Below are 23,639 nucleotides of genomic sequence, written 5' to 3'. Positions count from 1 at the left end.
GTGATATCATTAACTGTGTCCTCTTTTTGGTTCTGTAAACTTTTTTCTGTAAGCTTCAGGCAGGAGGTAAAAAATTTCAAAAGAATACTCTTCACTATACTGTATTCAACACAATCAGAGATGAACATCTTTTTTTAAAAAAAAAAACAGCTTTATTGAAAACATTAATATAATGAACAGATATTTTGAAAAAAATTGAATAAGTTGGAGTTTTAAATTACAATAATTAAAAAAGAAAATATTAATACAATAACTATAATAGCACACTAAACTCTGTACAATGATGTTCACTATATATCGAATAACAAGATCAATTAATTTGTTTGCAGAAGAAAAATGAAAACAGTGAATAAAAGATATTAAAACAAGAAAATATTACTGCATTAATCATTTATCCAGTTCTTTAATAATTCATGTACATTTTCCCATTTGTAATATAATTTTGTATTCCTTGTAGATGTAGATTTGATAGTTAACATTTCTAACTTAGATATTTCTAAGAGAAGACCTTTAATCTCTTTAAATGAGAGAACTGATGAGGAATTCCAATTTCTTGTAATTTATTTTCCTGGCAATGGATAGTATAGACCAGAACAAAGAATATTTGTTTTTATTTATACAATCTGGGTCAGGTGTATTGAATAATACAAGTGACTTTGTAAACATAAAATTGTAAAAATTGCCTGTAAAAAGTGTTAACTTCTTCCCAAAATTTCTTTAATAGTACACAGTCATAAAATACAGGATTCCAGTCAGCGTTTGTTACTGCATTACATCTCTAGCAAACAATATCTTGTTTAGTTATCTTACTCTTTTTCTGAGGTGTAATGAAAGATTTATGTAAGAATTTCCATGTGAAGATTCTCCATTTAATGGAGGAAGTGGTTTTGCTGGCTGACTGAAGGAAATTAACATTGTGTTTTTCTGAGGGAATAAAACTATTGATTACTGAAAATGAATTCCGATAGTTATCTGAATATACATCTAGATCTTGTTTAATTGATTTATAAATATATGATATACTATTTTTAACTGGTAAAGTATTATAAAATCAAATATTGAATAAGTTTGGATATTGAATTTTTAGCATTTGAGGGGAATAAAATTGGCTTATCTAGAATATATTTTCTAAACTCTTGCAAATCTGACCAAAGTAAAGTGTTAAGGTTATATTCATCTATAAGAGCATTAATAGATTTTGCCTCATTTTTATTTAACATTTGATGCCAAAACATCTAATTGTTTTTGTTTAAATAACATTTTAGAATGATCTGCAGATAGAATTATGCCTTGTGTATAGGCAATAGGGAAGATGAGAAACAGCCAATTTTCAAAGATTCTAAACCTAAATATATAGTTTTTAAAGACCCTTAGAATTAAAAATTACATAAGTAGATTTAAGCATTTGAGTGGAATAATACTCTCACAAATTCCATATAAATGAATTCATTAACTGTGGTAGATGTTTATCTTTGTTTTTGGTATTTTGAGATAAATTTAACAATTTCTTTCCATTTTACAAAATACTCTCCATCTATAAGATAAACAACTGTTTTAATAACTGACAAAATTGAATAAAGTTCTAGATTTGGTAAAGATATACCTCCATTTTCCCAGTTATACATATGATAGGACAGTGCAATTCTAGGCTTTATTGGATGCCATAAAAAAGTTTTTAATCAGTGTGTTAAATTTTTTAATAAAAGAGCCTGTAGGGGGAATATAGATATATTGTATTATGTATAAGATCTTTGGAAGCAAGATCATCTTTATAATGTAAAGTTTTTCATCCATTGTAAATACAATCTTGTTTCACTTACTAATTAGAGTTGCTATGATTGTTATACTTTTACTATACTTGAGGTGTGAGATGTCTTTAATATTAGTTGCTATAATTATACCTAAATATGTTATTTGTTGGGACAGAGGTATATATTTTTTATATTGGTCATGTATATTATAACTTTTGGAACCATTTAGAAGAATCTGTGTTTTAGAGTTATTAAAATTAAGACCAGAACTTTTTTGAAATGTATCCATATTTTTAAACAAGTGTTGTAAGGTAGGGTTAGTACCATCAAGAGTGATTAATACATCATCAGCAAACATTTGGATTTTTGATGTTTCATTACAATTTAATTTATATCCTTATATATTATTGTTATCCCAAGGTTCCATAATTAATGTGATTAAAAGTGGAGATAGAGGGCAACCTTGTCTGGTTCCTTTTACAATGGGTATGTCCTGGGGTATACGTGTGCCTATATTTATGTAGGCTTGACTTTCATTATATAATTGAGTTATAAGATTAATAAAACTATTAGAAAAGTCTAAGTCCTTCAGTAAAATAAAAAGAGTTCCAATTAACTGAGTCGAAGGCACAATTAATATCTAAACTAACAAGAGTCAAATTATTCTTTAAGGCTTTTACTGATTCAATTAAAGTTATTGTTCTTTTGATGTTATCATAAGAAATTCTGTTAATTATAAAACCTGTTTGATCCATATCTACCAGGGATGATAAATTTTTAAGTCTATCAGCATAAATAGACATAAACATTTTATACTCTGTGTTTAATAATGAAGTGAGCCTATTTGAAGCACATGTTACAGGATTTTTATCAGACTTCATTATGGGCGAAGTAAATGTGCATTTCCAAGAGGGGGTGTAATGTTGTTATTTTGAGCTATATTGAATGCTGTATGTAGTAGAGTTAGTGCTTTAGCAGGCAAAATATTGTAAATTTCAGATGTGATACCATTGTTACCAGGAGCTTTATTTTGCTTAAGTTTAGTTATTTGATCATTTACTTCTTTAAAAGATATTTGTTTATCTATTAGTTTTATTTGTGCTTCTGATGGTCTGTTCTTTATATTATATATAAAAGATTGAATATCTTTTGTACTATTAATGCCATCATTGGGTTGGTTTAATTTAAAAAAAAATTTCTAAACTCACTTAATATATTTGGTAAATCAGATACCATTTTTTTGTTGTTGGAGAATATATTTATTTAATATGGTTATGTTTATTTAATCATTTAGTCTCGTTAGCTAGTATATTCATGGATCTAGGATTTATAGAAAAAAATATGCATATATTTTTCAATATTTATCATGACTTTATGGTTTAAATTTTTCATATATTTATTGTTTAAAGTATTTCTTTCTTTCATTCTATCTTTCCTATCCAGGTTTTTTTTAAGCATCAAGCCTTAAGGCATCTAACTTCATTTGTATATCTTGAAGGTCTTTATCCCACAAAATTCTTTATTTTTTGTACCAATCAATAATTTTACCATATAGATAAGCTTTTAGAGCATCCCAAATGTATACTTCAGAAGTTCTCTGTGTACTGTTAAGTTCAATAAAATTTTGTACATCTGTAGTGAAGAAATCGGTTAAATCCTTCAGTTTAATTATGTACACTGGTATCCTTTTAATTTGAATATTAAATGTGGAGTTTAGTATAAAAATCAAATGTTATGGAATTGTAGCCTGAAAGGGGACATGAAATCACTTTCGAGTTTGATAAGAAATCAGTTGTTATTGGAAATTAATACCCTAGCTATTCTTGAATATGAATTATGTCTATGTGAGTAGAATGTATAGAACAGTGACTTAAAGGTAAAGTTATTAATATCTTTTATCATTTATGTTTCTGAAAATTCATTCAATAATTTAGCTATAGTTGGAATTTTCCTTTTACCATTGGTACTAGAGTCTTTTATGTCAGAAATACAATTAAAATCCCCAGCAAGAATAATACTACGTTTAGAAAACTGAACTATATGTTCTATATGTTGTTCCACTGTTGCAGGTCCAATGCCCAGGAATCCAATACATATTTATGTTAAAAATTTCTTATTAAATTCTATAACTGAAGATAACATCCCCTTGTTGTCTTTGTAGGTGTCAATTATTTTAGGCATAGGTAGTGTATTTTTCCATAGTATGGCCACTCCCCATTTTTTGTGTGTATGTTCTGAGCTAATCAAAAGTTTGTAAGATTTGGATTCCAATTTTGTGACATCTTCAGTTAGTAAATGAGTTTCTTGGAGAAATATTAATTGAGAATTATGCAATTTAAGATATTTGTTCAAAGATCTTCTCTTGTTAGGATTATTTAATCCATTGATGTTTAATGTTATACACTTCAATGATGTCATGAAACATTAATGTTCTGAATATCTGTTGTTTAATAACTTTCCTTTTTTCTATATTTTATAAGTGAATACATATTGACTATTAGGAATACAGTTATAATTTACACATGGAACATATAAAATTTTTATCCAATGAAACATGTTTAAATCAAATTAAATTTTGTAAGACTTGGTGAACATCATAATAACTATTAACACAAACTTATAACATTTACTAATAACAGACTCTTTCAAACCACCCCTGGAGTTACAAACTCATAATTTGAGTGACATCTGTCACCCAAATTGACCATCAAGCTAGTAACAACACTCCTCTCCTCCCTGTCTAAATGTATATGTTGTTGCATAATTTAACAAACGCCCATTCAAATTGTATGTATCAATTCAAGAAACAAATGAAAGTAAATCAAATGTAATTGTTTCATTTTAACTTTTGTCAAATGAATTCAACATATCATAAATACCAATCATGTATTATATAAATAAAACAAGTCATAAGTAATTTATATGTGATAAACTGCTGCAATTATCAATAAGTAGGCTAATCCCCTGTCTCTTTATGTATTGTGCCAATATCTAATAACACTGTTTCCCCATCTCCATGTACCTGAAAACAAGAGCATAGAAAATATTACATTTTAGTTTCCCATTGTAGTAAGAGATTCCAATAAAAGTGCTCAATATTTTCTAAGAAGTTGTGTTCCCTTTCTTTCCTTTAAGACCTTTAGTAATCTGGAAGAACTTCTAGATTTATCAGAATATATCAAAATACTAGTTTATATGGTAAACATCTGCACCTGAGACTATGCTGTATGCAGCAAGCTATATTCATATAGAATATATTATGTTTCAATCATTATTTGCTTTTTTTTTTCTGTCTGTACTAAAATTATTCTCATTTTTGATTTTTATGTCTTGTAAAAGAATATTAACTTCTGCTTAGGTCTCGTGTAAAGATTTATATTTATTTATTTTATTTATTTTATAAATACTTTAATGATGTTATATATGCCATATGTTTGTTGTACCAATCAAAAGAGGCTTAACTTAAATAAAATAGAATTATAAATACAAGTGTAGAAACATAGGGATATAAATGTATCAAAAATGCACTGTTTATAAACCCTCATAAATGCTTTTAATATAACAGTTATATTATACAGGTTACTTAGCTGCAGATGTTCATCATGTTTCACTGTTGCAGTCATAACTGTAGGGTTCTCCCCTGCCGGCAGGCAGTCCTCGGTCAGCCAGAATCCCAAAGTCTGGGTCCGGCGTCGGCTGCTCAGCCATGCTCCCTGACGTCAGAGCACCAGGAGTACTAAGCTGACAGCCGACGCCATGTTCTCCAGTCTTTCTTGCCGTGCGGTGATAGCAGTTCGCAAGTGCCGGTCGGCTGACTCCTGACAATTTTTTCTAAACGTACTTCAGTCCGAAGACTTTTTTCTCCTATTCAAAGCTAAGTACCGCGTTGGGGAAACTTTTTTCTTGCTCCAGTCCGATGTCAGAAAAAGTTAATAATTGTATTTCATGTGGGAAGCAAATACCTCATAAGGACTTTCATTCTTACTGTATTCCTTCCCTGACCACGACGTAGCTAGTTGTCGGTTTTGTGCTAGATTCAATCAACGTACAATTAAACAAAGGTACGATTTTGCATTTCATTACTTCAGTAGGCGTTTTAATTACAAAATGTCGTCGGATACGGTTCCGGCTACCGGAGTTCACAAACGACGCAAGGATAAAGACAGGCCTCCGAGGTCCAAATCAGATGATATTGTACAAGCAGAGCCAGCTTCAGGTTCGGCCGTTGTCAGTGAGGCGCTTTTGCAGCCCCTGTCGTCGGCCATTTTGGAACAGATGGCCGAAACGGACTCCCATGAGGAGCCAACTAGGCCTTTGAATATTTCTGTTGCAGGACCTTCGGACAGTGCTCCTTTGCTTGGGTCTGGAGCCACTGTGCAGGTACCGGTTTCCGAAGGGGTTTTCAGGCCTACTCAGCTTCTAATAAAGGCACAGGCCTCTTCTGATCCGGCACCCAAGTCTCAGAAACAGTTATTCAAGATGGCTGAAGACTTACTATGATTAGGGGTTCACATCCCCCTCCAGATAAAAGGCCTAGGCAGGAAGTGTATTATGACTCCTCTGATCAGGCTTCTGTTTCTTCAGTTTCTTCTTCTGACCAGGAATATTCTTTTCCTCCTTATGAGGATTCTGATGCTGAGGAATCCATTCCTTCAGCTTCTCCCCTTGAGAATTTCTCTTTTGGGGGAAACTTTGCATGAAATGAGGGTATATTTTCACTGGGAAGGACAGGAGTACTCGGAATCTAAGAAAAGACTTAGGGATTTTCTTCTTCTTCCCCAACATAGACCCCTGGCTATTCCTCCTATTTTGGATATTGTGGATGATGCTTTTTCAGAGGCTAACTTAACTCCTGACTCTTTTCCTCCAGCTCCTGTTAAGCCAGACAGATATTATAGGGTTCCTGACTCCACCAGTTTTTATACAAGAATCCTACTGCTGATCCTGAAACCATTTCTCAGGGTCCTAAGGGGGTTAAGGCCGCTTCTGCTAAAAACCCCATTCCCACTGAGAAGGATTCCAGATCATTAGAACGATGGGGCAAAAAAGTGTACACTTCTGCTACTTTATCTGTTAGGGCTTTAAACTGTCAGTTTCATATGCTGAAATACCAGCAATTTCTTCTGTCTGTTTTAAAACAAAAGTTAACTTCCATTTCCGCCTGTGCAGATAAGGAATTACATGACTTAATGCATGCCACTGAACAAGTTGGGAAGCATAGTTTACACTGTGGATTTGATGCCTCGGAGGCTTCTTGTAGGGCTGCTGCCTCTGGCGCAGTCATTAGAAGGCATGCGTGGTTAAAGAAACAAAACTTGCCAGATCAAGTGAAAGCTAAATTATTGGATGCTCCTGTTCAGCATAATGTTTTGTTTGGATCTAAAGCTGAAGAGGTGATAAAGAAGATGGAGGACAAGGCAAAATCCATGCAAACGGTTAAAGATTTCTTGCAAGTACAGCCACCCAGATTTAGTAGGAATTGGCCTACTAAAAATTGGTCCTTTCCCAATTCTGACAGGGCTCAATGGAGTAGATACAGACGCTCCCGAGGAAGGCCTCAAACGCAAGCCTCTTATAGACCAAGACAGTGGACTGCTTCCACCCCTAGGGGAGGAGAGGACAGGTTGCAAGCTCTTAGAAAACAGACTCAGTGACTCCCTCTGTTGGGTTGCAGGAACTTCTTGCCTGGAAGCCCCTCTCGGAGGAAAACTTTCTCTCTTTCACCTAAATTGGACTCATATAACCCAAGACAAGTGGGTTCTGGATGTGGTTTCAAGAGGTTACAAATTCCATTTTCATACCCTACCAAGACCAAGCGGATGGCCGGATCTTCCAAAACATCAATGGTTAGAGGCCTTAAACCAGGTGGAAGCTCTCTTGGCTATGAAAGCCATAGAACTGGTTCCACTTACAGAGATGGGACAAGGTTTTTACTCGAGGCTCTTTCTAGTCCCCAGAAAGCAAAATTCATGGAGACCCATTCTGGATCTGTCAGTCTTGAACACTTTTCTCGAGATACCAAAATTCAAGATGCTTACTCTACGGCCGATACTTCCAATGCTGACCAAAAATGCATGGATGGTAACTTTAGATTTAAAGGAGGCATATTTACACATTCCCATCAGGCAGGAATGCTGAAAATACCTCAGGTTCAAGGCCGGATCGAGGCACTATCAATTCTCTGCGCTGCCCTTTGGATTGTCTACTGCGCCCAGGGTCTTCACCAAATGCCTGGCTCCAGTAGTAGCTTATTGCAGATTCAAGGGAATTCAAATTTACCATTATCTGGATGACTGTCTTATTCAGGCAGATAGCAAGGATGTCTTACTCCAGCATCTAGAATTTGTTCAGAATCTTCTCAAGTTCTTGGGATTCACTGTAAACATAAAAAAGTCAAATTTGACACCCTCACAACAGATAACTTTTCTGGGTGCTCTTCTCAACACAGCAACCCAGATGGCATTTCTGACATATGAAAAACAATTATAGCTGGCTTCAACTTTCAAAACCTTGGCAACATTAACTCAGCTATCTGCAAGGAAATTCCTGCAGGCTTTGGGTTACATGGCCTCCTGCATCCTTCTCGTACCATATGCAAGACTACATATGAGGAAAATACAGTGGTACCTAAAAAGTGTATGGTCTCAGCATTGCCACAGTTTAGACATACAGATTACCGTCCTGCATTGTCTTCAAAAGGAATTCCTTTGGTGGTCCAAGGCATGTACTCTAAACAAAGGAAAACCCTTCAGCCTGCCTCCAGCCACTCAGATACTAACCACGGACACCTCAGATTATGCATGGGGAGCCCATTTTCAGGGCAACTGTCTGCAGGGCCTTTGGACAAAGGATCAGAAGCTCCTGCATATCAATTTAAAGGAAATGTTAGCCGTTCAGAAGGCTCTATTGGCCTTCAGGAATCTTCTACATCCAGGACAACTACTGATACGGACAGACAACACCACAGTTATGTGGTACATAAACAGGCAAGGGGGATCTCATTCCTATCCCCTTTGCAGACTAGCCATGAATCTATGGAACACAGCTCTAGCTTGTAAACTGGACCTTCAAGCTCAGTTTCTACCAGGGAAGCAAAACTTCCTGGCAAGACTGTCTGAGCAGAAACCTGTCGGACCCACACGAATGGATGCTGGACACCGAAATATTCAAGATGATTACAGCAGTCTGGGGATGTCCTCACACAGACCTCTTTGCATCCCACCTCAATCATCAACTACAGATTTTTTGCACCAGGACATTCCACAAACTAGCTTGGAAAGTGGATGCACTATCATTCAGTTGGAGAAACCTCTCGGGGTATGCCTTCCCACCTCTACCTCTTCTTCCACAGGTGTTATTAAAGATCAAACAGGACAAGCCCAAGATGATAATCTTCCTGGCCCCAAATTGGCCTTGACAGTTTTGGTACCCAACACTTAAAAACCTTTGTCTGGAGCCCCCTTGGGTTTTACCACAGACTCCAAACCTTCTGTCCCAACACCAGGGTCAGGTTCTGCACTCCCATGTCAAAACTCTCAGCCTGGCGGCATGGTTAATCCAGGGTCTATGATTCATTCTCTCCTACCCAAGCAGGTTATGGATGTCATTTTAGAAGCCAGACGTCCTAGCACTAGAAAATCTTATGCAGGAGAATGGAAAAGATTTTGCTCCTGGATGCAGGCTCGGGATTCAGATCCTCTTATTCCTAACATTCCTCTGATTTTACTTTACCTGACAGACCTCTTACATAAGTGTCTCTCTTTTTCTTCCATAAAAATACATGCCTCTGCTATTTCTGCTCATTATAACACAGGCCCTCCAATCTTTTCCCACCAGCTCATGAGACAGTTTCTCAGAGGAGCTAAGAACTTAAGGCCCCCTAGATTTCCACCCATTCCTGCTTGGGATCTAAATTATGTTTTGGAAAAGCTCACCTTACCTCCTTTTGAGCCTGCTGCCACATCTGACATCAAGTTTTTATCTTGGAAGACAGCCATCCTGTTAGCTCTGACCTCTGCCAGGAGAGTTTCGGAGTTGCAAGTTCTCATGGCTATGGAACCTTATATTATTTTTCATCAAGACAGGGTGTCTTTAAGGACTAATCCTACTTTCATGCCTAAGGTGGTTTCTAAAGTGGCTTTAAATCAAACTATTCACTTGCCAACTTTTTTCCCCACTCCTCAAAATAAGGGGGAAAGGATCTTGCATTCCTTGGATGTACACAGACAACTACGTTTTTACCTGGACAGAACCAAGGACATCAGGAAATCAGAGCAATTGTTTGTTTCTTATGCTTCAAGTTCCCAAGGTAAAGCCATTTCAAAACAGACCATTTCTAAATGGATTGCTCATGGAATCAGATTTTGTTTTTCACACCATGGAAAGCAAATCCCAGGGAGTATAAGGACTCACTCTACCAGAGCTGCTGCCACTTCAGCTGCCTTCCTCAGGGGAGTTCCTACCAAGGACATTTTGGAAGCTGCAACTTGGAGTTCAGTGCATATTTTTTCCAAGCACTACAATCTACCTCTCTACTCTAAGTCTAGGGCAGGCTTTGCTTCTGCAGTCTTGCAGGACCTTTTGGCCACCCCCTCTACTTTATGACCACCTCCCTTTTATTCTGCTTTGGGATTCAACCCTACAGTCATGACTGCAACAGTGAAACACGATGAACATAGTACAGTTGTGTACACTTACCATAAATGTAGATGTTCGAGTGTCTTCACTGTTGCAGTCTGGGTTACCCTCCCTCCTGTCCCCTCTTATTTTTTTTCCTTTGTGTGGTTCCCTTCTTCACCTTTCTTCTGAGATGTATTTGCAAAGGGTATGGGATCTTACTCATTTTGGAACACCTGACATCTGGGGCAAGAAAAACTGGAGAATTTGACGTCGGCTGTTAGCTTTGTACTCCTGGCGCTCTGACGTCAGGGAGCATGGCTGAGCAGCCGACGCAGGACCCAGACTTTGGGATTCTGGCCGATTGAGGACTGCCTGCCGGCAGGGGAGAACCCTGCAGTCATGACTGCAACAGTGAAGACACTCGAACATCTACATTTATGGTAAGTGTACACAACTGTACTTTCTTTCATTTGGCCTGTAAATGGGAGTAGAGACCATCTATTTAAGCTATTACCAGCTCTGCGCAGGTTCTCGGCACAGAGTTCAGCCTGCAAGCATCTCCATGGAAACGACACTTTTTTCTTGCTTTCTGTTGAGGCAGTCGCAGTATGAACAGGTACCAGAATTGCTCAGTAGTTCAGATGCACCAGATTAAGGAGCGAAGACCTTTGCAGTTGTTTTTTTCTTCTTTGTTTTGAAAGCTGTTAACTACCTCATGGCAGCACCAGGAAATACAGAAAAAGAAGGCAATAGGAGGGAGAAAGCAAATACAAAATAGCGCAAAGCCGGCAAAACTCCATATCTCAAACCCAGCAAATTATTAGACCACCATGAATACTTTAAATCCACACTAACCCCTCCATTTTAATGATATTACTATGTATGCTATATGCTTATTATACCAATTAATTTAAAATTTACCTAACTATAATAGGATTATGAAGATAGGTGTAAAAAATGTAAGGGTTAAAATGTGTCAAAAGTGCTTTGTTTATGAACACTCATAAATGTTTAAATATAGTAGGCATATTGTACAAGTTATTTAGGTGCAGTTTTTCAACTGAGCTGTAGATAGGTTCATAGGTTCATACTAGGCTATCTGCCCTAGGGCATTTATAAGCCTAGCCAGAGTGTGTGTGACTTTCACCACCCCTTAGGATGAGAATACTATACTCATTAGTTTGCTGTGCCTCTGTCCAGCAGTGACACAGAGATGATTCCCGGGGTAAACCTACGATCTCCCACCCACTCGTCAAGATTTCTCTTGAACAGAGTCAGTAAGGGGCTCTGCCTCACATGGACTGGGATTCTGTTCCATAGTGTAGGGAGTCTCTGGGTGATGAATCTGTCCCTCCAGCACGTCCTGGCATTAGAAACCGTGTATTCTAGCTATTCAGCTTTTGCAAAGCTTCTCAGCACAGGGTTCAGTCTGTAAACGTTTCCATGGAAATGGCACTTTTTTCTTGCTCTCCATTATAGCAGCTGCAATGCAAGGACAAACCAGGGTTATTTAACATATCAGATTCACGAGCTCGAGGAGGGAAAACATTTACAGCTTTTCACTAAGAAAGCTGTTGATTAGCTCGTGGCAAGATGGGAAACTTAAAAATGAACAATAAGAAAGGCATAAGGGAAGAAGAGAAGCAATATAAAACATTAAAAAGACAAACTCCATCTCCCAAACCCAGTAAACCATTAGACCACCATGAACATATCAATCCATACAAAATCCTCCATTCCTCCACAACCAACAGCAAAGAGGAAAATAGAAAAAAAAGAAATAAATTAAAGCCTCTCCATAAATATTTACATTTTTAAAGATAAATATAAATCAATTACTTCAAACCATATCAGGTTACTGAAAGGGAGAAAACACAAACTTTTCATATGTGTATTACCACAAATAGCACCACATTTCAGCAGCAGAACAAGGGATGGGAAACATTGTTATTAAAGCAACATTATGGCAACAATATCAATGAGGAGTCTCTCTTCACAAAGAGACAGAGAAATAAAATGGCAAACAGTTAAAAACAAATGAAATAGATTCTAATGCAACAAAGACTCTCATTTTCTCATCTATAAGTCTCCGTAGCTATCATAGTTCCCAAAATACCATAAATTTCAGTCTCAGATATACAGATCATTTATTATAACAGACAACCACTATTTAAAGATAATAAATAAATGAATAAATAAATAGCTTTTACTTGCTATAGAAATTGAGATAGAATAACAGACTATAAAATACTATTAAAACAACTGTGCACCATAAAAAGTCATTTAAACAACAAAGACTCACCTGTTGAACCATTTCCACTTCCCCAACTACTGGGTTAGTTTTTAAGACTTGGGTAAATAAAAGCTGTAGTAAAATAGCTTAATATCTTATTCTTGAGCTTCTTTTTATGTTCAGGGACCTTCCAGGAACTATCAGCATTTCTTTTAAGGCTGGCATTTGCCCACTCCATAGCCTCTATTTTATCATGCAGTTTTCTTGTTTTGACAAAGGTAATGGCAGAGTCTGTCTTCAAATATTTTTTGACCATCTTGAAGAAATATTTTTAATCTAGCAAGAAATAGTAGGTGTGTCTTTATTTGGGCTTTCTTTAATTCTTTTAGTATTGGCAAAAAAGCTTTCTTTTGGCAATTACAGAAGATGAGTAATCATTATCAAAGTATATGACATTTTCTTTATATTTGATAGGAGATTTAGCCCAAGCAGTCTTTAACACTATCTCATTGTCATGAGAAGATGAAAATTTCACTATAACAGATTTAGTAGAATTGGATTTAACTTTTTTTTTTTGCAGTAGCCAAGAAGGGCCTGTATACTCTTTCTATCCCATATGAGAGAGTGTCGGGAAGCTGTAGTACATCAGGGAGCCAAGATGTTAAGAACTTTTCCATATTACCTTCTTCAACATTCAGGTAAACCAAAAAGTCTAATATTATTTCTTCTTGATCTATTCTCTAGATCATCAATTTTTGTTTGTAAAAGAGTATTTTGTTTTAAGAGAAAGTCTATATTATGCTCACCTTCTTGAATTCTAGTGTCCATATCATTTAGTGAAGTCTCTGTACCAGTAATCTATCTCTTTTGCTGCTTAAGGTCTTCGTGTAATATTTCCATTTGTTGGGAACATTTTTCTTTGAAGTTATCCAGTTTCACATCCATTCTTTTGGTCTTTGCTGTCAGATGTTCTTCATCTCACATTGCTGCAGTCCTAACACTTGGGTAGTCCGCTGTCCCAGTCGGCCCGAATACCAAAGTATAAGGCTGACGTCGGTCAAGGCGCATTTGTCTGACATCAGGACGTCAGGGTACAAATGCGCATGACCGACGTCATATCCTCAGTCTTTTTTGCCGCATGGTCCGATGCAGAAGCAGTATTGCGAGTGCAGGTTGGCGTTCTGAAATTTTCTGAAGTCGGAGTTTCAGACCGAATCAAAGTTGGCTGAATATTTTGGTTTTTCTTGCCTCAGTATTTAACCGGATGTCAGAAAAAGTGAATAACTGTATTTCTTGTGGGAAACAGATACCTCATAGAGATTACCATACATTGTGTATACCTTGCTTAGGGCCTGAGCACGGCGTTGTTGGCTGTCGCTCTTGTGCTAGATTTAACAAACGCACTATTAAGAGAAGATTAGATTGTGCCAGGTTAGTTTTGGGAAGCGTTGTAATTACAACATGCCGTCGGATGCTCCGGCGCCTAAAAAGCGCAAGGACAAAGCCTAGGGTGGAAGAACCGTCTGTCCCGGACGTCGGTTCTTTAGGGTGGTTCTACCAGAAGTTCTTTGGATTCTCAGGAGAGACTTTACTGTTACAAGATGTGTCCTCTCAGGAGGTAGGCCAGGCTGAAGGGGCTTCTCAGGTAGCTGTTCTCCCCTCCTTCCTAAGGTGGTTAGGCCCTCCCCTTCTGTTTCCAAGGCTCCTTCTAGAGGCCGGCCAGGGTTATCTTCAGTGGGGTCTCCCTAGTTCTTCAGGGTCTCTGCCTAAGAAACATATGCTTAAAATGGCAGAAGATTTGATTACTATGATTAGAGGTTCTTTACCTCCTGATAAGAGGCCTAGGGTGGAACCTGAGCTTGAGAGTTTTGAGCAGTGTTCGAGGCTTCTGAGTCTTTGGCTGAAGACTTGCAGGAGTATCCTCCTTATTCTGATTCTGATGTAGATGACTCTACACCTTGACTTCTCCTCCTGAGGATTTTTCTTTTCAGAGACTCTTCATTCCATGAGGGAGCATTTTAAATGGGAAGGTCAAGATTTCTCTGATTCTAGGAAAAGGCTTAGGGAATTTTGTTTCTTCCCAGCATAGGCCTTTAGCTATACCTCCTGTTCTGGATGTGGTAGAGGATGTTTTGCAGAGGCTTCCCTGAACCCTGATTCTTTGCCTCCTGCCCCAGTTAAACCGGACAGGTATTATAGGGTGCCTGAAGCTCATAAGTATCTTTTAAGAGTCCTAGGGCAGACCCAGAAACTGTTTCTCAGGGCCCTAAAGGTGTTAAGGCTTCTGTTGTTAAAATCCTGTTCCTTCTGATAAAGAGGCAAGGGCTTTGGATAGATGGGGAAAAGGTGTATACTTCTTCCACTTTAGCCATGAGGGCTTTGAATTGCCAGTTTCACATGTTGAAATACCAAAATTATCTCCTTTCACAATTGAAGTCTAAGGTAGATGCTCTGGCGGAAGGTATTGAGTGTAAAGAGTTGCAGGATTTGGTTCATGTTTCTGAACAGGTGATTAAGCATTCTTTGCAATGTGGTTTTGATGCTGTACAGGCCTCTTGAGGGTGGCAGCCACTGGTTCTGTTCTTCGCAGGCACGCCTGGCTGAGGGATCAGAATTTAGCTGAACATGTAAAGACAAGGATTTTAGATGCTCCTTTACAATCTGATGTGTTATTTGGTGCCTGTGGAAGCAGTTTTGAAGAAAATGGAGGACAAGGCTAAGTCTATGCAGACTGTTAAAGATTTTGCAGGTTCAGCCTCCAAAGTTTAGTAGAAATTGGCCTACTAAGGGGTGGACTTATCCTTCTTATGATTCTCAGTCTAGGGGTAGATCTAGACGTGGTAGGGGCAGAGCTCAAGGTTCTTTTAGGCCTAGAACAGGCAGTTCGCCTGCCCAGTCTTCTGGTGAGGGCAGGGGTCAGTCCGCAGACCCAATGACTTGCCTTTTCAGCTGCCAGAGCCTTCTCGTCTGGCAGCACCTTTGGGAGGAAGGCTGGCACTTTTCAAAGAAAATTGGAGTATTATTACCCAAGACAGATGGGTATTGGATATCGTTCACCACGGTTACAGGTTTTATTTCCATACCTTGCCTCTTTCAAAGGCATGCCAGACATTCCTCCTATGCAAAGAAAAGAGGCTCACAAGCAAATTTCTCTGTTGCTCCAGATAGGGGCCATTCAGCGGTTCCTGTGCCAGAAAGGGGCCTAGGATTTTATTCTCGCCTGTTCCTAGTACCAAAAAGGGGAACACGTGGAGACCAATTTTAGATTTGTCTATCCTCAACACTTATTTGGACATTCCCAAGTTCAAAATGTCGACGTTACGACAGCTTTTACCTCTGCCGGGCAACGCTCACTGGCTGGTAGCTTTAGCTCTCACGGAGCCTTAGCTTCCTGTGCCTATCAGACTCAGTTGCAGGAAGTATCTGCGTTTCGAGCTGGAAATTCACATTATCAGTTCTCTGCATTGCCCTTTGGCTTATCTACTGCAGAGTATTCACAAAAGTTCTGGCTCCAGTTGTAGCTTTGTTCAGGCTAAAAGGAATACAAATCTAGCCTTACTTGGGGGACTGTCTGATTCTGGCTCAAGAAAGGACGAGCTTCTTCAGCATCTGGAATATGTGATAGCAGTGCTAAGATGCCTGGGGTATTCTGTGAGCGAAATAAAGTCCAGTCTAGTACCCTCTCAAGACATGTGCTTTCTGGGTGTGAGACTGAATACAGCAGCTCAGATGGCCTTTTAACCCCGGACAAACAAAAGAGTCTATCCCTTTACTTCCATCAACTATCTCATCAGTCCGTGCTGACTGCAAGGACAGTCCTTCAAGCATTAGGGTTCATGGCATCTTGTATTCTGGTGCTTCCCAATGCCAAACTGCATATGAGGAAGCTACAATGGTATCTCAAAATGTATGGACACAGCACTGCCAGGATCTGGACACTGTCATTCAAATAATACCTTGCATTCAAAAGGAATTTTTGTGGTGGGCTCAGGAATGTCACCTAAACAAGGGACTCTCTGTGACCCGGCCAGAGGCGAGTCAGATTCTGACGACAGATGCCTCAGACATAGCTTGGGAGCTCATCTGAATGGAAAGTGGATACAAGACAAGTGGCCTGCCAGACTACAGCATCTACATATCAACATGAAGGAGATGTTAGCAGTCCAGTTTGCATTGATGGCTTTCAAGGAGTTACTTCTTCCAGGGCAGGTGTTGATTCTAACAGACAACACAACTGTCATGTGGTACATCAACAAGCAAGGGGAACACATTCTTATCCTCTATGCAGGCAAGCAATGATTTTGTGGGAGACTGCGCTCAGCTTGCAGCTTACTCTTCAGGCAAGGTTTCTGCCAGGAGCACAGAACTCCTTAGCAGATGTGTTAAGCAGGCAAATCATGGATCCCCATGAGTGGAAACTGGATCTTCATGTATTTCAAAATTGACAGTGTCATGGGGAACTCCAGACATAGATCTGTTCGCTTCTCCACTAAACCACCAGCTGCCAAAGTTTTGCACGAAAAGGTTTCATCACACAGCTTGGAAAGTGGATGCTCTTTCGTTCAGTTGGGAAAATCTTCATGTGTATGCCTTTCCACCTCTGCCTCTCCTCCCAAAGGTACTCCTAAAGGTCAGACAAGACAAGCCAAGGATGATTTTGATAGCTCCAGATTGGCCTCGGCAACACTGGTACCCATTACTGAGGAATCTGGTAAGAAAGCCTCCATGGCCTTTACCTTTAATTCCACACCTTTGTCTCAGAGGGACGGTCATCTACTCAATGTCAAGCTTCACTCTCTTCATCTAACAGCCTGGCATATTCTGTTTTGAACCACAGCAGGTCTCAACTTCCTCAACAAGTTTTGAATGTGATTATGGAAGCCAGGAGACCTAGTACATAAGGTGTATGCAGAAAATGGAAGAGATTTTTATTTTGGAGTGCAGCAAAGGATTTGGATGTTTCTGAGCCTAATTTGAGTGTGGCTCTTCAATATCTTACTGAGCTATTGGACAAGGGCTTGTCTTTCTCTTCCATTAAGATTCATGCTGCAGCAATTTCAGCTCACTATGATTGTGACCCACCATTGTTTTCTCATCCTTTGTTCAAGCAATTTCTTAGAGGGCAAAGAATATAAGACCCCCAATAGAGCTCCTACTCCTGCTTGGGACCTCAATTTTGTGTTGGAGAAACTTACTCTACAACCTTTTGAGCCTCTACTGCTGAGTTGAAATACTTGTCATGGAAGACTGCTTTTTTGTTGGCCATTACTTCTGCAAGAAGGGTTTCTGAATTGCAGGCCCTTATGGCGGTTGAGCCTTCGTTGATTTTTCATAAGGATAGGGTATCATTACGTACTAATCCTTCATTTATGCCTAAGGTGGTTTCTAGTGTGGCTTTAAACCAAACTATTCATTTGCCTACTTTTTATGCAGATCCCCAAAATAAAAGATTTTGCACACCTTAGATGTACACAGACAGTTGCGTTATTATTTAAGCAGGACTAGGGATTTTAGGCAGTCTCAGCAGTTGTTTGTTTCTTTTGCTTTGAGTTCCCAGGGCAAGCCTGTGTCAAAACAAACTATATCTAAGTGGATTGGGTTTTGCATTGCATTCTGTTACTCCCATCATGGCAAGGAGATTCCAGCTGGGATTAGGCCTCATTCCACTAGGGCTACTGCCACTTCAACAGCATTTCTAAGGGGTGGCAACTAAGGATATTTTGGAGGCAGCTACTTGGAGTTCAGTGCATACTTTCTCCAAGCATTACCACCTTCCTCTCTATTCTAAGTCCAGGGCTGGTTTTGCCACTGCGGTGTTGCAGGGCATTTTGGCAGCTCCTGCTTCATTATAGTTTAGCCATCCTCCCTTACCTCTGCTTTGGGATTCTACCCAAGTGTTAGGACTGCAGCAATGTGAGATGAAGAACATAGTACAGTTTTGTACCTACCATAAATGTAGATGTTCAAGATCCACATTGCTGCAGTCCCCTCCCTCCTTCCCCTCTGTGTTTAGGGGTGGTTGTGGGGTGAGGTTCTATTTTTGTAAATTTGTATATATTGTACATATATTAGGTACAGGAGTGTTTTGGTGTTTTTTGGTTTTGGCCTTATCTTTTTAGGGTCTTCTGACATCTGGGGCAAGAAAAGACTGAGGATATGACGTCGGTCATGCGCATTTGTACCCTGACGTCCTGATGTCAGACAAATGCGCCTTGACCGACGTCAGCCTTATACTTTGGTATTCGGGCCGACTGGGACAGCAGACTACCCAAGTGTTAGGACTGCAGCAATGTGGATCTTCGAACATCTACATTTATGGTAGGTACAAAACTGTACTTTCTTGAGTGTTAGTTGATAGTGACTGAAGTTTCTTATTAATAGTTGTTTCTTGAAGTGTAGATCTGAAGTAGTTAACTTCATTTGATCAGCAACCTGCAGATATTGGATTCGATTTGGATCCGAGCCGGCAGCTTTCCTAGCTAAAAGATCCGAGCTCCGGATCTGAGCTCCAAGCTCCTCCCCCTATCCATAATGCCCTGCCATCTCCTTCTAACCCTCAGATCTTGTTTGCTGTGGCTTCTGTAAGCTTACGAGCTCCGAGAGTGGTACTGTCAGTTTAGGATTAAAAAGTTTAATTTTCTGTCAAAACTTTCTCTGTCTTTGTGCGTGTGAACTCCCTCTTAACTTTCTTACTGTTCTGGGTAGTTTTAAACTTTTTTGGTTAAGTTAAATGTATTCCCCTCCCCCCTGTGTGTGTGTGTGTGTGTGTGTGTGTGTGTGTGTGTGTGTGTGTGTGGGCCTGTTTTCTTTTCTATATTGTCTTAAGGCCCTAAAGCTATCTTCTCTAAATGTACCGAGTGTGGCCATAAGCTGTCCCCAGTGGATGGCCACACTCAGTGCGTCATTTGCCTGGGGGTTGATCACCTCTCTTCGGGCTGCACTATTTGTGCAGCCTTCAACCCCAGGGCTTTGAAGGATAGGAGAATGAAACTTATCCCTGTGGGCCTTTTGCCTCCTGATTCCACTTCGTCCTCCTCCTCCTTTGTGGTGACAGCCGCGGCTGTGGCTGCCCCACCTGCCGCTTCTGATCCCCTGGCCAGGACTCAACCTCCCTTGTTGGCCCAGGAGGAAAGGGATGGCAAAAAGAAGGACAAAAAGGATAGGGAGAGAGAGAAAGAGAGGCACCGCAGCCATAAGAGATGGTCTGAGTTGACCCCTTCAGCACCACCATCCAAACAGCTTGCCTCTCCCCTTAAGGTCTCCAGACCTTCCCCCTCCCGGCTCCGTTCTCCACGTTTCTCCCTGGAGCCGGAGGAGGAGACCCGGTCACCTTCGCGGTCGTCTAGACGGCCGTCCCGGCCGGTCTCGGTGGCCTCATCCAGATCTACGAGGAGTTTATCCGACGCAGATATGGACTGGATGATGCGTCGATTTCTCCAGGCCCAGATGCAGATGGCAGTGCTCTTGCCCCCCCCCCCCGGGGGGGCTGGACACCTTTTTTCACCCCATTGCTCCTTCTCCAACCCGCTATCGGAGTTCGGAGCTGTCAAATCTGACTAGCTTCAGAGCCGGGGTGGGGTCAGCACAGACAGCGTTTCCTACTTGAGTGCTGACTGTACCCTCGAGTCTGTTGGATCCATTTTTGGGGCCGTGAGTTGAGTGTCGGATCTGGACGGGTTAGTGGGCCTTCAGCTCCATTAAGGTCAGAGCACACTACCCTTTCGGATCCGATCGGGTCACTTTTGGCGCTGGTCCACACGTCGGATCCGAGGGGACTGCTTTCGGATCTAAGGGAAAGCAGTTCTCCCAAGGCATTCAACGTCGTGGAGAGGGTCCTTTCGAGGGATTCGAGGCCCCAGGCTCTTGCTATGGATCCACCCGCCATTCCCACTCAGATGGGCCTGTCTTCCATCATCCGGCCCCAGGGACAGCCTGCGCCTATGTCCCAGATTGTTCCCGTAGAGGAACAGGACATTGTTAGTGAGGCCTCTTCGGACAGCCCCCCCGAGGAGGTCCCTCACAAACGAAAGTGCAAGAGGAGGCACTTGGACTCACCTGAGTCCCTCACTGAGGACATGGACTTGGAGGAAGGGGAAGGTTCCCCATTGTCAACCCCCGAAGACGTCTCCTTTGGAGACATTATGGAAATGTTGCACATTAGACGGGGGTGGTCTGCCCAAAAACTTTCCTCAGATGAGTCTGTGTTTCTGGAGGCATTTGATGCAGGCCCATCTACCTCTTGGGTGTCCCCTCCCGCCGACCCCCTGGTGGACCTCATAACTACCAGGGCATGTTAGGAGCTGGACACTGTCGAGCTAATACCCAAGAGACCGGACAGGATCCTCAGCCCTCCCATGGACAGGACAGTGTGGAGCAAGGGTGTACCAGTGGATGCCATGGTGGTGGCAGCTGCCACTAAGAAGGAATTAGCACAGGAGAGTTCCTCGGTGCATCCTCCAGACAAGGAGTCTCGGATGATGGACTGCCTTGGAAAGCAGATGTTCACTTCAGCGACCTTCTCTGTAAAGTCACTGAATTATATGGCACATTTGATTCGGCTCCAGTGGGACCTAATTAATGAGTACGCTGGGTCACCCCCAGAGTCCGTGCCGGCCAAGGACAAGCGGACCTTCTTGGCTCGAATGGCCACTCTCAAGTCAATTACCAACACATCTGTGCAGCTTCTCTCCCATGCTATGGAGGGAGCGGCTAGAGCTAGCGGAATGGGCGTCATCTTACGTAGACAGGCCTGGCTCCGTCTCTGCGATTTTGCGGAACCCTTCAAGGTGTCCTTCGCGAACTCCCCTTTTGACGGTTCGCAAATGCCCCTTTTGATGGTTCCTTGGTCTTTGGCAATACCATCTGCGATATGCTTCTCCAGAGCAAGAAAGACGGGAAGATGTCTGCCATCGGGATTCGCTTCTGGGCTCCTCAGAGGTCCTACTCCAGGAACTAAAGAGGACAAAAGAAGATGTGGTTCCGGAAATCTCAACAATCCAGTTTCACTCCGGATCCCTCGTCCTTCAGATACAGAGGAAGACAGGGTGGATGCCGGCCCAAAGGCAGAGGGGGGCCGAAGAATTTTGGGTCGAGAGAACCTTTTTTGGATCGACCCGCGCAGCAGCCCTGAGGGGTTGCCCGACTGCTCCTCTCTGGAGGCAGTCAGGGGGCGCTTCTTGGAACACCTAGCAAATTGGAAGTCCATTACGACAGATCGCTGGTTGCTCTGAATCATATCCAGAGAGACTATCCCTTTCCTAACTTATCCTCCCCGGTCAAGAGGGCTCCCTGATGTTCCACCTGATCAGAGGGAGGCAGCAGCATCCAAAATTCGAGGGCTGCTAAGAAAAAGAGCCATCCAGCGCATTCCCCTCGAGCAATCCGGATCAGGCTTTTACTCCCAAGTTCTTTTTGGTGCCAAAAAAGACGGGGGACTTACGACCCATTCTCGACCTGTCCACGCTGAACCTGTCAGTCGCCAAAGAAAAATTTAGGATGGTCACTATTAAATCCATTCTCCCACTTTTGCAGGAGAGCAACTGGATGTGCTCAATAGACCAAAAGGATGCGTACTACCACATTCTTATGGACATTCGATCCAGGAGGTTCCTCCGCTTTCAGCTGGGAGCCAGCCATTATCAGTTCAGGGTCCTACCCTTCGGTCTCACCACAGCCCCCAGAGTGTTCACCAAGGTCATGGCAGTTGTAGGGGCCCACCTGAGGCTTCAGGGAATACAGGTCTTTCTGTACCTGGACGACTGGCTCCTAACTGCCCCCACCAGGCATCAACTCTGCTCAGGCAGGGACTATTTCTTACATCTAGCCCGCCATCTAGGGATCATGATCAACCACAAGAAATCCTCCCTTCAACCTACTCAAATTTTGGAATTCATAGAGGCCAGGATAGACACTACACAATCCAGAATCTTTCTGACAGCAGACAGACTTCGCAATCTAAGCCTTCGCATTCTAGATCTTTAACAATCATCAGCCCCCCCAGCGGAACTAGTCCTGAGGGCCCTGGGATCCATGGCAGCGGCCATCAATCTGTCACCTTTCGCTCGTCTGAAGATGAGAATCCTTCAATGGACATTGCAAGTTCAATGGTCCATTTTATTTCACCCCCTGTCTACACCTATTCCCCTCAGCAGGATTTGCTGGGAGTCTCTTCTTTGGTGGCTCCACTCCAGAGTTCTCCAGGAAGGCCACCCCTTTGTTATAACCCCTCCCCAAGTCAAGGTGACCACGAATGCATCTCTCCTCGGGTGGGGGGGGGCATTGCATGGGCAGATCTGTCCAAGACACGTGGACTCTCACAGAGACCTCACTGCATATCAATGTCCTGGAGATGAGGGCGGTGCTTATAGCGTTGCAGGCTCTCCGTCCCCTTCTTCCTCCAGGAACTATTGCAATTCAAACAGACAACATGTTTGTAGTCCGGTACATAAACCGGGGGGAATCAGATCTTATCCACTTTGCAGAGAGGCAATGAGAGTGTGGGAATGGGCGATATCCACCAACCGCTTTCTCATAGCAACGCACATTCCGGGTCGGTCAAACATCTTAGCGGACAGGTTGAGTTGAACGATCCTCTCACCTTACGAGTGGTCTCTGAACCCAGCAGTAGCGAAACAAATCTTCCTCGAATGGGGTCAACCTTGCTGCGATCTCTTCACCTCGCCTTCAAACACAAAGTGCAGCGAGTTCTTCGCTCTAATTCCCCCACCAGGGGAAGCCCCCAGAGATGCTCTAGTTCATACTTGGCCATCCAGTCTTCTGTATGCTTATCCTCCTCTTCCATTGATGACAAAATTCTTGCAGAAAGCTCATCAGTTGGGGAGCAGAGTTATCCTCCTAGCCCCATTCTGGCCTTGTCAAACCTGGCTCCCTTACCTGCGGTCTCATCTAGTACATCCTCCCTGGATTTTAGATCCCAATCCGGATATGATCTCTCATCCATTAGGATTGAAGACCCCGGACCTGGACTACCTCAAACTCTCAGTTTGGTTGATCCAGTTCCCTTAATGGCTAGGACT

At 41.4% G+C, this 23,639-nt stretch overlaps 1 protein-coding gene across 4 annotated transcripts in view; it reads left to right on the top strand.

Moving 5' to 3' along the window:
* The window catches only part of PLA2G7 (phospholipase A2 group VII), a 1,251,751-nt gene that overhangs the window by 288,010 nt on the left and 940,102 nt on the right, over positions 1 to 23,639 (top strand). Inside the window, exon 2 of one of the 4 annotated variants that reach the window (XM_044062628.1) lies at positions 13,184 to 13,301. The exons of the other annotated variants lie outside the window; for them this stretch is intronic. Within the exon in view, the coding sequence (XP_043918563.1) occupies positions 13,220 to 13,301 (82 nt within the window). The 5' untranslated portion in view covers positions 13,184 to 13,219. The remainder of the gene's footprint in view (positions 1 to 13,183; positions 13,302 to 23,639) is intronic. 4 annotated transcript variants of the gene reach the window in all.

The sequence above is a fragment of the Protopterus annectens genome, chromosome 2.part1 (assembly GCF_019279795.1).
Source record: "Protopterus annectens isolate FY-2018-M chromosome 2.part1, PAN1.0, whole genome shotgun sequence".
Lineage (NCBI taxonomy): Eukaryota > Metazoa > Chordata > Ceratodontiformes > Protopteridae > Protopterus > Protopterus annectens.
Note: the sequence above shows the minus strand (reverse complement) of the source record. Positions and strands in the feature narration are given on the sequence as shown.